A 14,824-nucleotide genomic window follows, 5' to 3' on the forward strand; every position below is an offset into this window, starting at 1 on the left:
AAGGGAATTCAGCTTGATTCCTGATTAGATTTATCTTGCTGTCCTGTAGAATATCCAATTAAGAAAGAATGTACTCTTGCAATTCTCCTGCAGCCTTTATGCCTCTCTTAGGATATCCCATGTGTTTGAAAGCAGAGTTGTCCTGTACAATTCTATGCACTTCTACTGCTGTAAATTGCAATTTTGGGCAGGTATAGTTAGGAAATACTCAGTTCCTCCTTAGTCTGTACTAAGGAGGTTTGTTCTTCAAAGATTTTTGGTCATGTATAGGGAATGCAGAGCCAATGTGCAGCTTAGTCACTTAAAAACTGGGAAACAGTTATATTTAGTTACCCGAAGGTTTCTGGAAAACAGCTAGATATACTCTAAATTGGTCATGGGATTTTCTGAGGGGGTGGAAGGAAGGGAGAGTATTGCATGTTAATTTAGCTGTGCTTTAATTGCAAGTAACACACAGCAAAACACGAGATGGGAAACTCGGTATCCTTTTTCTGCTAGGATGGAGGCAGCTTCCTGTGCCTGAAAGACAGATGGCGGTGTTCCAGGAGTGTTCTGTCCTTTAATTATTATCAGGTTACCAGGTTTTTTTCTTTCCCCCACCTCCTTTTTTCTTCCCCCCCCCCCCCACCTGCAAAACAGAAAAAAGCCCCAGCCAATCCAACCACAAAACAAATCAAAACCAACAGAAAACTGAAACTTGCAGTCTCTTGTTCTGGTGTGGTTGAGGTACAAACGTGGTTATGTTATCAAGAGGCAACAAGGCAGACTAAATAGACCACAGAAGTGGTGAGGCAGGAGGAGAAAAACCTCAGCTGCTGGCTGAGGTTTGGTAACACAGCTGGCTCTGGGAGAGTGCTGTAATAGTGGGAGAAGCACAGTGGCTCCATACTCGCTAATTGGGTTGTTCTTGTATCCTCTTTTCCTTGACTGCAGTTTTTCTATTACTCTAATGGGAAGTCATACCCTGGAAAAGACATACCATTTAAAGACAGGATCACTTGGGCTGGAGATCTTAACAAGAAAGATGCTTCTATCACAATATCAAACATGCAGTTCCGGGACAACGGCACGTACATTTGTGATGTCAAGAACCCACCTGACATTGTTGTCAAACCAGGAGAAATCCGAGTTAGAGTTGTGGAGAAAGGTATTCATTCACCCTATATTATTTTTTTTTCCTTTTCACTTGGTTTTTTTTTTCCCTCCATTCCTTATCTAAATCACTTTTATTGGGGGTGGGGGAGTGGCCTGGAGGGAACAACTGATTTTTAATTCTCTTCTTCCAGGTCCTAATAATGGAGCCAGTATCTGTTAGCTGTTTTAAAATTGTATGTCATACCCTTTTCCTCTATGCCCACTAATTTCTGTGGCTTAAACAATTATTAGGAAAAGCTGATGGAAGGCTTAGTGAAAACACATCTTCTCATTTTGAAGTCCTATGAATATATTTCCTGCATTATGCTGCATCAAGGGTTAGGGTGACTTATGAAGTCTGGTGAGCAAGGAGAAAACCCTTGCTTGCTTGAAACCCTTCTGGTATACTTGATGGAATGCAAAACCATAAATCTGATCCAAACATACAGAAAGGGAAATGCTACTGTGTTCCATGCAAAGGTGTTTGTGTTGAATGTGCATTCAGTCTCTTTTACTCAGGTGTTCTTAAAGAATCCATGGTGGCTCTTAAAAACTTCAGAGGCTGGCTACTTGTAGTTACATGAGTCTTCTGGTTAGCATTTGGCAACATTTGTCACAGTTGAAGAGCACTAAGATTCTGTTTCTCAGTTTGGCTCTTTATTTGCCTTTATCATCCAAAACATTTGATTGCTCAACTTGAGGTCAGCCAAAATGTGATGTTTTGTACAATTAAATGATTGTTACAGTAATTGCATTTCAAATTTATAATTCAGGAAGGACAAGAATAAATGTTGAATTCATAAATGGCAGCACCGATGCAGCATTCTGTTAGTTTTAATCTGTTAGGGAAGATACCTATCTGTATATCCTAATTGGAATGATTCTTCTGCTAGAGCAGGTGTGTACCCCTGCTCAGCAGGTAATTCCATGTTCTTATGTAGGCAAGGTCTCTATCTAATTTTTCTCTTGATGGAACAATTGGGGTTGAGCAGGACCTCTGGAGGTCCAACTATCACTTAAACTTCCAAGAAACAGAAAGTTCTGAGACCTATATAAAATAGGATCTGTTTATTTTCTCACAATGATTGTCACTATGAAGAAGCAGTAAAGCAGCTGCTGGTTTGGCAAAGTCAGGCTGGCTTGGAAAAGCCTTCTCAGATTTTAGTCCAGGTTAAGCAGCTAAAAACTGACCTCAGTACACTAATTCAGCTGGTATTTTTCAACAGACTTGCATGCTGGCTTCCCCATAGGTGGGGCACCTGGAAGAGAATCTGATTCTGAATGGAGCCCTGTATTTGAAACACTTCTCACCATTGGAGAAAATGCTGCAACAGTTCTCTTCACATTTTTAGGACGACTGAAAATGTGTTTCCAAGCTGTTGTAGTAGGTTGTAACTCATCCTGAGTTACAACTGAGCTGGAGCAATTTTTTCAATTGGAATAAATACATGATGACATTTGTGCACATGGGTTTTTTTACTGTGAATGCGTCTAATGGTTCTGAATTGTACATCTGGTGGTATAAACTGTTCAAAGCCATATTCATTCTTTGCACATTTAAATGAGCTGATAGGTGATAGGTTAGATTTAGGTTTTGCATTAAACATTTACTAAGTTCCATGGTGGCCTCATTTTTAAAAATTGCCAAACTAACTGAGCTGATTTTCACTGCAGTACCTACATGGTAGGTAGTGTATTGGTTTGGCACTGCCTGCTTTTATATAGCAGGGGACCACTAAGATCTCTCCTGTGAGAAGCTGCTGGAAGCTTCCCACCGTGTCCAGCAGAGTCAATGGCTGATGGCCCAGAAGATGGACATGCTGCTGGCCAAAACTGGGCCAATGAGAGAGGATGGTAATGCCTCTGATGACATATTTCAGAAGAACATCAAAACAAGGTCACAGGGTTTTTTTGCTCCTAGACAGAGAAGAGGGGGAGGTGAGATTATGTGAGGGAAAACAACATGGAGACACTAAGGTCAGTGGAGAAGGAGGGTAAGGATGCCAGTTGCCAGAGACAAGATTCCTCTGCAGACCATGGTGGAGCAGCTTTGCCCCTGCAGCCCATGGAGATCGACAGGGGAGGCAGAGATCCACCCACAGCCCCTGTAGGAGGTGCCCATGCCAGAGTGGGTGGATGGATGCCTGGAGGAGGCTGTCATCCAGTGGAAGACTTGGTGGACAGAAAGGGCCCTGCTTGCAGGCTGGAGCAGCCCATCCTTGGAGGACTGTACCCCATGGAAAGAAAGATGTCACAGCAGTTTTGGGAGGACAATCTGCCTGTGGTGAAATTCACTTTGCAGCAGGTGTGGTTTGGCTGCTGCTTGTGAGAGTGGAGCCACTCTGTAGAAGCTCATGGAGATCTATCTCCCATGGGAGGGATCCCACAGCCTCACAGGAGAAGAACTCCTCTCCCTGAGCAGTGGAAGAAAATCTTGGTGATGGACTGACCAAAACCCCCATGCTGTCTCTCTGTGCTGTGAGTGGGGAGAAGGTATTTTAAGGGCTTATTTTACTTCTCCTTATCCTTCTCTGATTATGTTAGTAATACATTTCACTTTGCAACTAATTCACTTTGAGCCTGTTTTGCCCTTGAAATGCTTCTCCTGGTCCTCATCTCACTCAGGAAACCTTTGTTAACTTTTTTCCTTTTCCCTTCTTTGCCCAGCTGTGTCAGGGGAGGGTGAGCGTGTGACTCTCATGGTGCCTGGTGTAGGGCAGGTCAAACCATGACAGCTAGGTTGCCTGAAGAGTCTCCTATCCTTGGAGATAGTCAAATTCAAAGTGGACAGAGTATTGAGCAAACTGTGCTACTTGGCCCTGCTTAATTTAAGCAGGGGGTTTGGACTAGACAATCTCAAGACTTCCCTTCCATCTCAACAATTCTATGATGATCAGATGGAGGTGTCTGAAACAGATTTTTCTATATAGGTGTAGGTTTTACCTGTTGGAGTTTTTTGCTGATTCACTTGTTTTTGGTATAAGTAGCTAGAGCAGCATAGAGTCTTGTGAGAAACCCTCTGGCCTGAGATGTTCCTTGTGTTAACCATGATGTGGGGGGAAGGAAAGGACTTTGTTTCTCATTTGTAATGGTAGTCTGTGTATTCTTTGACTTGTAGGTATTTTGTACTCATTCTCTGATTGGCTTTTGTTTCTGGCTGCTCTTTTTTGGCCTACTCTCCCCCAAAATAATATTAGGGAAAACGTGAGTAAAGCAATACTGTGTTCTTCTACATGTTTTCCTGGTATTGTACAATGATCCTGACTTAAGAAGGTTAAATAATAAGTCTATAAAAATGTACAGGGCTGTGTTTTGAGACACCAGAGTCATGTATAAACACTGCTAAGGGTGATCCTGGGTAGGAGCTCTGCTGTGTGCTGCATGCTCCCTGGAGAACACCCAGCATTCAGCACTCCTAGTGGGTTAGTGATGTGCTGTGTCCCAATCTGCTTTCAAGCGTGCCTGCCTCTTCCTGTTGACCTCGCTGGGAATTGCCAGATGGCTGTAACCTGTTTTTTTTCCCCTTCAGATACAATATGAGACAGGGTTGTCCTCATTGTCACTTGTGTTCCCTGACATGTAAAAATTTTTGGTTCAACATGAACTCTCTCCTGAAGGACGGTGACACTAAGAACACTCCTGGTGTGTGCTGTGTTGATGTTACTCTGCTGGCTGCCTGCTGCCACTGCTGCTCAGGCTGCATGCTGTAATTTCTGGGTATTCCATTAGTGCCTCCTGCTCTAAATGAACCCAGGCTCAAGAGCATTTGTGGTTTGCAGTTGTGTTGAGCAGGGATGCAGAAGAGTTGAATGTTTTCTCCCTTCTCTCCGCAGACAGCCTGCCTGCGTTCCCCATTGCCACCGTGGCAGGGATAGCCATCGGTACGGTTACAGGGCTCTCATCGCTCATCTCTATTGTCGTGTGTCTTGTCATCAGAAAGAACAACTCTAAAAAACGATACTCTGGGTAAGAGATCTCCCTCCTCACCTGTGGCTGATGTGAGGAACAGCAGCAGGGTCAGAGGGAGGGCTTAAAGGGGGGTAGGAGTTGTTTCAGCCAAGCCTTGGTAATTACAGCTAGAGATAGCTATCTATGGTCATGTGGAACTGTGATCATCTGCATTTAGTGGTTACCTCTGTACTGAGCTTGAAGAGACCTACTGACCATGAGTTGCACCTGAAAATCACTAGGTGTTGAAGTTGATCCCCAGACACAAGGATATATGCCCTCAGAGCATTTAATCCAAGACACTCCAGCTCTGATCTGTTCCCTCCAGCTCTCCTTACCCCTCCAAAGGAAAAGCACCACACATGCACTTTTAAGGAGTGCTGTGTGTTGAGATTAGGACTGGGTTTTTCTGTTACCAATGTCTGCCTCCTAAGCCTGGACCAAAATACTTGCCAAAACCTCCTTCATCACCACACTTGAAAGTAAGGAAGGAGTAGCCACTCTGCATCCATTCTCATTCACTGTCTGTTTTTTTGTTAACTGTTACCATACCTGCAGGGTTTTTTAGTGTTAGGAGGAACACTCCAAAATGAAGCACAGTTCTTTGAGTGGGCATGTGAAAAAGCAACAAGAACTGACAAAGGCAGATGAGAGTCCTGTGGTGATGAAATTTGCTGCTGGTGAAGGAGGTGCTTCCTTTTTTCTCCTCTCTAATTAGCTGGTAATTTGCTTCTCTAAGAAAGAATGAAAATTATGTATGTAGTCTTAGAAACAAGCCCAAAGCATACAAGTCTCTTCTGTTCTTTGCCCAACAAATATTCCTGCTTATTGCAGGTTCTTTGGGTTGCCTGTGGGATAAAAGAAAATAACTCCAAAAATAAGCTTGTGGGAATTTCCAAATTAAACTTTGCCCTGTCCTTTTCCCAGTTGGAGAGCTTAGACAAAGTGAGTTGGCTATTGCCCAATGGTAAGGCTAAATACAGCAAGGGTGGCTGTGTGTGCTCAGAATTGTGTGGAAAGCCTGGTTTTCCCTTTTCTGCATGTGTCCTTCCCCTAAGAACTGGAAAGAACCCTGCAGTGTCATGCACCAGCAGTGTGCCTGAGGTGGCCTGCTTGCCCTGCTTCCCACTGACCTGCTCTCCAGTGTCTTCCTGCTGGAGGACACATGTTGGTGCTGAGCCTGGAGCAGTAGTTCATGCACTGTGATTTCTTGTAGCAGATTAAACTACTCTCTTGGGAAAGTAATCTCTGAGGTTTAAATCCTGCTTTCACTGACCATGCCAGCTCTGCATGATGTGTAGAAAGAAACCAAGTGTGCTGTGACCCCCTCCAAACTTACGGACTGTCTTCTACATGATGCTAACCCGGTGTGTGGTGGTGGAGAGAAGCACTTACTCCTAGATAACCATTCTGCCTTGAACTGAGGTGGGCTGGGGCCCTGCGTGGCATCTGGAACCCCTGCATGGCCACAGTTTCCATTCATGCTCTGACTTCGGTGTTTTTTTGTTTTGTTTTGTTTTCTTTCTGCCCTGGTGTGCTGGGATCGGATCCTGCTTACCTTCCTCTCCTTACAGAGATCCTGATATAGACGCCAGATTGGGAATGTAACAGGGCTGGGTCTTCTCTTCCAGTCCCACTAGACACCATGGTAACTAATCAAGTTGGTGGTTGCTGTTAATACCTGTGTGTGTGTACACATTTAATCTTCCTTTGCTGACTAACCAGCTAGCTCTCTACTAACATCACTGTAATTTGTGCTGGAATCTGTTGGCAAAGGGATGATGCATTTCACTGGGTGCTTGGGTTTCATTGTCTCGTGTCTGACTGGGGTGGAGTTGTTGTTTATCCCAGATGATGTCCCTCCATCTCTTCCAACAGCGAACTTGCCAGTGCATTGTCTAAAGCACAGGAAATTCAGAGCTCTTTCTGTGTCAAAATAAACGTAAATTCCCTGTGAGCATTCCTCTGGCTCATACAGCTTGGGTATTGGAGAACTTGCAGGTATCTAAGTACTTTAGTTGCTTAAACCTGAATGATAATACTTAGACAGTGTCAATCTGAGGAGTTTTGTGAATAAAGCAATTAATGATTATATAATTTTGGTAACAGAAGGGATGCATTGTTTTTGAGACAGTCACGACCCCTTGCCATGATGGCTGGGGTAGTATCTTATTTCTAACTGCTGCATATATGAGGAGTTAAATCTGCTATGGTAAGACCTACCAAAGGGTAAAAAATGCTTGCCCTGAGAGGAGGTGGTCTGCTTAATGTCACTGTCCTCGTTTGTTTCTGTACTCAGTTTATACACTGTCTAAAAAGACTGAGAAAAAAGGATGCCCAGTGGTTAGGGGGTTGTAGCAGAGGGCACTCCTGTGACTGCTGCCAAGGAGGAGGCTACTTAACTCTCCTGGGTGCTTTGGTACAGGGAGGTAGACCTAGCACTGGGAGAGACCCATCACTGCGTTGCCCAGAAGTCACCAACTTAAGAGGGCATTTGCTCTGTGGTATTAATTTTTCTGTCACAGGCTTGTTTTCTTTTCAGTCCTGCTTTAAGCAGATGAAAAGAAGCAATCAGAGGGTGAAAACCAGCAGCTGCCTTTTAGGGGTGTTGGTTCCTACCACAAGACTGTTCTTTTGTTTGAAAATCACGATTTGCCTGATTAGATACTGAAGTAGCTATATGAGGGCACAGAGCATAAATGTCCTGTGTGACTCCTAAGGTAATTGCTCCACAGACTGGTGTCTGCTGGGAGAATTATTTTGGGCTCACAGCCTAACTATAAAAGCAAGGGAACTAATGCAGAGATGGGTAGGAAGTACCTTGCTTGTGTAGAGGGAGCTGGTGGCTCTTGCAAGTGTTGGCTCTAACTAGCACTGGTACAACACTTGCCTCTGTGACTGGCATTGTTTAGCTTCTAGTTAGAAGATAATTGCTGTTTACCACTGTTAACTGAGAAGAAAACACATGATTTTAGAGAGTCCGAGTTGAATGGGAGTATCTAAGGAGCAGGGGTTGTGGAGGAGCTGCTGTCCTATGTTAATAGCTGCTCCTTCCAGTGAAGCTCAGAGGAAGGACAGAGAAATGTCTCGGGAGAGATGGAGAATTGTGTGTGTTTATTTCAGAGTCCATTATGTTCATTTTTTTACTTTGGCGTAACCTGCCACATTTCATCTTGCCATCATTCGTCTTTTGTTTTTGTTTCTTTTTTTCTTTTTTTTCTTTTTGTTTTGTTCTTTTTTGTTTTGTTTTGTTTCTCGTGTGCCTCTTGAACATTGTCGTGCAAACTCTGCTCTGCCACCTCGTCAGCTGCAGTACCTCTGAGAGCTTGATGTCTCCGGTTAAGCAAGCTCCGCAGAAGGCGCCCTCCGACACAGAGGGCCTGGTAAACAGCGTGCCCGCCAGATCACACCAGGTAAACTGCTCCTGCTGCTCCCCCAGGCAGGATTCCCCCCAGCCTGGGGCAGCTGCTGTGGAGAACATCCAGGCAGGGTGGGATTTGTGCATTAGGGGCTGTCTGCTGGTGAAAGCGCGTGCGCCGCACAAGGGGTGCGCAGGAAGCTGGGACTGATGAGCTCTGCTGTAGTAGGCTTGGTGCAGTTCAAAGAGCAGCATCTTTGTATTAGCTGAGATGGAGTTTTAAGCACTTTTCATACTAAATTATAAAAAACCACAGTTGTGTGTGACAGTGTTCACAGGGGTCCAAGGATGAGGGAAGAGATGAGGATCTGACTCTATGTTTCAGTAGGCTTGATTTATTATTTTATGATATATATTATATTAAAATGATACTAAAAGAATAGAAGAAAGGATTTCATCAGAAGGCTAGCTAATAATAGAAAAAGAAGGAATGATAACAAAAGCTTTTGTCTCGGACAGAGAGTCGGAGCCAGCTGACTGTGATTGGCCATTAATTAGAAACAACTCTATGAGACCAATCACAGATCTACCTGTTGCATTCCACAGCAGCAAAGCAGCAGATAACCATTTTTTACATTTTGTTTTTGAGGCTTCTCAGGAGAAAAAATCCTAAGGAAAAGATTTTTCAGAAAATATCATAGCTACAGTTGTGATCTTGTGCATTAACATCCACAGGTGACAGTGAAGTGCAAGGATGGGGAGTGGTCAGTGAGTATCTTTTTAACACAGACACAGTAAATGTCTGTCAGATATGGATCACCCCATAAAGCTGCCTAGTCTGTTCTGGGATGGTAATGGGGAGGAATTTGCCTTGCATTCTCATGCTCCATGGCACGTACTTCCTTCACAAGGGGAGGAGCTAAGTGCTGACCAGTTTGCAGATGATTTGTGCTGCTAAGAGCTCTCTTCTGCTGAGCCTCCCAACTTTTGTGGCCGTGAAAGTGCCAGTCTTTGTGCTTGCTGCATCTGGCAAAGTTCTGCTGACTTTGAAGGGAAAAAATGGTTTTTATCCAGACTTAGCATCTCATGGGAGGGGACAGAGCATGAGTCAGACAGGTATTCTATGCAATGGATCATTACCTGTTAGTAATACAGGATTTCCTTATTTGGAAGGTGTTTCTTCCCTCTTGATTTGAGTATTCCTAGCAATTTTCCTGTGAAGATACAGGTCCCGAGAGAGTTTAAGTTCAAAATGGACTTTTTCTTAATTAGCCACCTTTTAGCAAGTGGCTGCAGTGTAGTGTGTGCAAGTTAATATCTGGTTTGTTAATTTCTCCTGACAAAATATTGGAGATGTGTGTTAATGTATTAACACTACAGGAAGAAAACAAATGTGCTAACAGTCAGCTCAGTAAAGTCTAAACTCCTACACTGCTGGGCTTCTAGTTTGGTTTTGAAATGCATTTTGTTCTGGGCCATGCAGTATTTCCAAAGTTTCAGCACACAGACCCACAAAGCTGCCTTCTGTCTTCAGAGATCAGTTATTCACAGAGACTATAGAATCAGGATTTAAAAACAGTCAGATTTTGATTGGACTAGGTCTTGTAACAGCACGCTGCTTATAAGGCCTGGATAAAACTTGCCTTTTCTAGATCATAGGAGATGCTTCTGGAACGGGTGAGTGAGACGAATAATTCCCACCATCTCCTCTTCAAAAAAAATTTTTTGCAAAACCAGCACACTGAGATTTATGGTACAGTACCTGTTGGAGTCAACATCCATAGGTCAAAACCCCCAAAAGTTTTAGCTAATTATTGTCATGGCATGAAGGAGTACTTGCAAGTGCCCTAAGAGCTACACACAGATGCTGTTCTGCGCTTGCATCCTCAAAGCAAAAATACTCCAATGTTTGGTGTGAAAACCTGCGGTGTCCTCACCTTTCCATGTCCCCAGGGTTCTGAGTCTCAGTGTGCTGGAAGGAGCAGCAGAGTAAATCTAAACTTTGTATTTTTAACTCAGAATCAGGGTGCTTTTGCCCTTCTGTAGTCACTGCAGTCTGTTTCTTCATTGACAGAGTTCTCCCTGCAGGTAAGTTCCTAAAGGAAAACACAAAGTGTGAGCACTGCTGACCTCAACTGAAAAATACTGCAAATGGCTTTTTTTTCATTCAAATTTAGTTTAGTTTTTAGAATTTTAATCTCTTTTGTTGGGCAAACAGAGTTTCTTTTTGTGGCAGACATTTGTAGCAGCAAGTAGGTCTTCTACCTCCTTTTGAGCATTTGCCCATCTTTACAGAACAACTAAACATATTTCCTTGTCTTTACAAAGATCCACAGTGAAATCAGGGTAGATCAGATTTTGAACAGAATATTTCAACAAGTGAGGAAGCTAAATTTCATTTTATTAGACTTACGCTGTTTGCTTCTAGCCATTGTTTGGTTGTTTCTTTAAGGCTCACATCAGCATGCAAATCAACATATTTGAAATCTTTTATCACATACAAGTGTTTCTTGGTAATCAAGAAATGAGTTGTAGTATTCAAGCTTTTGAGGTGTTGTGCAGGTGAAAGGCAGATACTCATTCCTAGCAGTTCCCAGAGTTGTTGCAGGCTGTTTGCTGATTCGGGCACACTCTTGTCTCTTGGAATGCCTGGCAGTTTTAGATTAGTGGCTCCCACAGTCAGTGCTGTGGTCAAACAGCAGAGGCCTGTGGTCTTCCTTGTAGCTTTTTTACAAGGTAGGGTGTGTAGGAAGTGAATTAATGCTTTGTACTTCACTGGTGGAAAAGAACTGTGAATACAAACAAAACTGCCTCTGCAAATTAGAAACAGTAACAGAGGTGTTCGCTCTTAGAGTGGCATTTAAATGAATTGAATGAAATTTATTCATTTTTTAATTTATGTATTAGTTCAAGAATCAGTGATTGAATATTTATCTGCATCACATCTCAGCTGAAAGTGCACTGAGCCTGCACTTCCTTTGTTTTGAGTACAAGTTACTCAGGTGTGGACCTTGCTTTCTGGAGTTTGCATATCTGATTCTATGAGTGTTCAGCTGCTTGAATCAGCTCTGCTTGTTTTCACTGTGCCCTCCTTCTCAGCAGGTTTGTTCTGTCCTGTCAGATTTGTCTGTGGTGGTTCTTGTCCCTGCCATCATTCTCTAGTGAGTGCTGTTCTACCAGGACTGTTATTTGCGTGGGTAAGAAATGATTTACAGTGAAGGCAAGAACTACATGGATTTCCCATATGGATGTCCTTGTTTGGATCCCAGGACCCTGAGAAGGAGCAGTTTGTAATGCCAAGAATCTTGATTGAAATTTCAGATAACTTTCCCAGAGCCTGAATCTGTGGTAGTTGCAACATCATTCAGAATCTGAGAATTTTGAATATTCTGTAGACTCCTGTTGGACCATGGTGGTCTAACTTTGTAATTCCTTTTTCTTTTTTGTAATTTACAATTAATGACTGCTGTCAAACCCTTAGCAGGTACACCTGCTGCTCTTTTCCCTTCAATTCTGAATGGAAAAATTGCAAGGCTTCAGGAAATGCTGTTTTTATATAGCAGTGCTAGTCTGTCTTCTGGTTCTGAAGAGTCAGGATGAGCTTTCTTGGGGTTAGATGAAAGTTCTGAATTGTTTAGACAATTTTTAAAATGGCCCAGTGATGCTCATAGTCAGCTAGAGAATCAGTTGGCAGCAAATCAAATAGATGAACACTGCAATAAATTCTTGGTCCCTCCTTTTCTCCGTATTGGCTATTTACCACTTTTTGTAGGTGACTGACAGTGAACACATTGAGACAATGATAGCAGGGTTTGGATCAGCTGATCACAGCAGTCAGTCTCTCCACAGCACTGATATGCTGCCTGCAGCATGGTGACTCTATTTAAACTGGCCAAAATCCAGTACAGTGGTAACTGATACTGAGTGAACTCCACTGGTAGGCAATTGACCCATCAGAATTACTTGAACAAAATTTGGAATGTCACAGTGAGTGTAGTTAGATTTGTTATTTTTTATATTTTTTTTTAACTGATAGTGCTCTCAAGCTGAATTTATCATACCCTTGACTTCTGGCTTCAGGCAGATGAGATTTCCAAAATTGCTTGCAATTAAACTTCAGGGTTACTTTGTCTTGAAGTTTATAGAGACACTGTGATCTGATTGGAATTATTAATCTCAGTACATTGTTGGAGACCAGACCAACATGAAAGCAAATAGCAGATAAGTTTTTTTAAAAAGTGACTGTAATGAGATTTGAAATCCAGGGTTTTCTAGGACATCAGTGTCTTTTTTTTCATTTTCTCAGTGTGTTGTTTATATTCAGGATTTTATACCTACTTGCAAGTTTTCACCCTTCAGTCAATCTTCTTCCTCTATTCTTTATTACTTTGGAAATACTTTACCCAGAAGGAATAAAATGTGGATTTAAATCACTTCTCAAAGAGAACAAGGTATTTATCAGGTACGAGCCTTGCCACTGTACTGGGGGGAAAACAGCTGTGCAGGAAGGTATCTGTGGTCCTTCAGCAGCTTAATTTTCTATACAGAAGGTCTGTTTTCATCTCTGGCTCATAATTGCTTTGGAAAATAGATGGAAAAATTTTTGTGTCAGGTCTATACAAATGTTTCCTAATTTGTCAGGATTCCAGAAGTACTGGCAAGAAGGGGGTAGAGGAGTGCCAGTGAAGGCTCCTTCTTTCTGGGACATAAGGGACACCAGAACAGTGAAGTGGATGAAAGGTTTTGAAGGAAAAACTGCTGAAAAAGCCACAACTAAACTAAAAGCTCTCTATTTTTAATTCCCTCCCAGTCATCCCAAGATAACTCAGTCCCTTTGCCTCCTGCATGGGCTGTGTGGTGGTGTCACAGTTTGACGCTGGTGCAATGCTAGTGCCTTCATGAAAATACACTCTCTTTGGTTTCTGCTGTGAGATGTGACCAGGAATAAGCAAAGCAGGCCCCCACTTAGAAATAAAGAAAAGAAAACTTTATTAACTACACTACAACTATATGTAAAAAGGAACACACAGGAAAAATGAAAACCTTACAAATACACTTCCTCCTCCCCCCACCAAATTTCTAATATGTCTGTCTTCTAAATTTCAACTCTCAGTCTAGCACTACTCTTCAGACAATCAATTCTTAGTTCATCAAGAGGAGAGGAGTCTTTCTTGTGCTATAGGCTTCCCCTGGGAACAGCGTTGAAGCCTCGTGTGTTTCCGTGTCACTCGTGGCACCGCCCAGAGAACATCTGCCACCGTGACCTCTTCCTCTCATGTCCAGTGCTCCCACCACTGAACACGGACCAGAGCTGCTTCTAGGGTCGTCTTTTAAGGATGCTTTGTCTCGTTCCAAAAAGAGCACAGTCTCACTTCTGGGTCACTTGTCCCCTTCAAATTTCACTTCCTGGGGTTGAGGGGTACTAACACTGGTGCTTCTCTCTCTTCCACTTTTTTACTTTCAGGGCCCGGCTTACCTCTCCCGGCCGCATGGCTTTTCCCCTCCCCTGCCTGGCCAGCAGCTGGGCCAGGGGAGGTCTGACCTGCATCTCTCGTGGAAACTTAAGAGGGCTTCTCACAGGAGTGCTCTGCTTTTAACTCCTGTGTTCTCAGAGGCATATCCAATGTCTCCAGTGGCCACACCAGGTGCTAATATTCAAATCTGAATACCTATTGGTGTGACTACAGCATCCCAGAAAACTCACTTCCTCTCAAACCACGACAGGTGGCAGCCCTGTGCTTGTCTCAGTTGGGGGGTTCAGCATGGGAGCTGCAGCTCTCTTGCCATCAAGGTCCCACCTGTCTTGCTGGACCTCTGCTCCATGGAGGTTGCAGTCCTGTCCTCAGTAGCTGCAGTTGGCTTTCCCTGGGCTATGTTTTAGAGGATGTGGTGTTTAAGGAAGTGTTCACACGTTCAGCTGAAAGACAGGGCTGGAATGTCTTCCCCTGCACCCCAGCAAATGTCACGAAGGTGTGAGGCCATGCCTGCCCAAGGTGTCTGTGAGCTGCTGCTGCCTGGACTGGCTTGGAGGTCAGGTAAGAATTCTGGAGTGCTGCACCATTTTAGCACTTCTGGCTCACTGCTGTGTAAGTCTTGGCCCCATCACTGGCTTGGGCAGTGACTTGAGTCACAGGGTGGCTGCAGCTTCCTTATCTAAGTGGCATAGCCATGCTGGAATTTACAGGACCTGAGTAGCAGTTGGGAAGTACACTCTGCTGTTGACTGGTAACCTCTAGGACAGTTTCTCTTGAACAATATTAAATCTGGCATGCATCTGTCTAAGCCACGTGTGTTTGCTACATAGCACATAAGAATTGCTGCTTTTCAGAGCAAGGGATCCTGGATTTTGCTTTCTGTGGCAGCAGGCAGGTTTGGAGGGAGGCA

General features: G+C 43.5%; 1 protein-coding gene across 3 annotated transcripts in view; it reads left to right on the top strand.

Moving 5' to 3' along the window:
* The window catches only part of MPZL1 (myelin protein zero like 1), a 36,466-nt gene that overhangs the window by 16,296 nt on the left and 5,346 nt on the right, over positions 1 to 14,824 (top strand). For 2 of the 3 annotated variants that reach the window (XM_071433782.1, XM_071433781.1), the window contains 3 exons: positions 934 to 1,147; positions 4,968 to 5,100; positions 8,390 to 8,495. In XM_071433782.1, coding sequence (XP_071289883.1) covers positions 934 to 1,147; positions 4,968 to 5,100; positions 8,390 to 8,495 — 453 coding nt within the window. Of the gene's footprint in view, positions 1 to 933; positions 1,148 to 4,967; positions 5,101 to 6,656; positions 6,731 to 8,389; positions 8,496 to 14,824 lie in introns of all 3 variants that reach the window. The other variant, XM_071433783.1, reaches the window with a different exon arrangement.

The sequence above is a fragment of the Agelaius tricolor genome, unplaced genomic scaffold (assembly GCF_023055355.1).
Source record: "Agelaius tricolor isolate 1412-34295 unplaced genomic scaffold, bAgeTri1.0.p SCAF_9, whole genome shotgun sequence".
NCBI lineage: Eukaryota > Metazoa > Chordata > Aves > Passeriformes > Icteridae > Agelaius > Agelaius tricolor.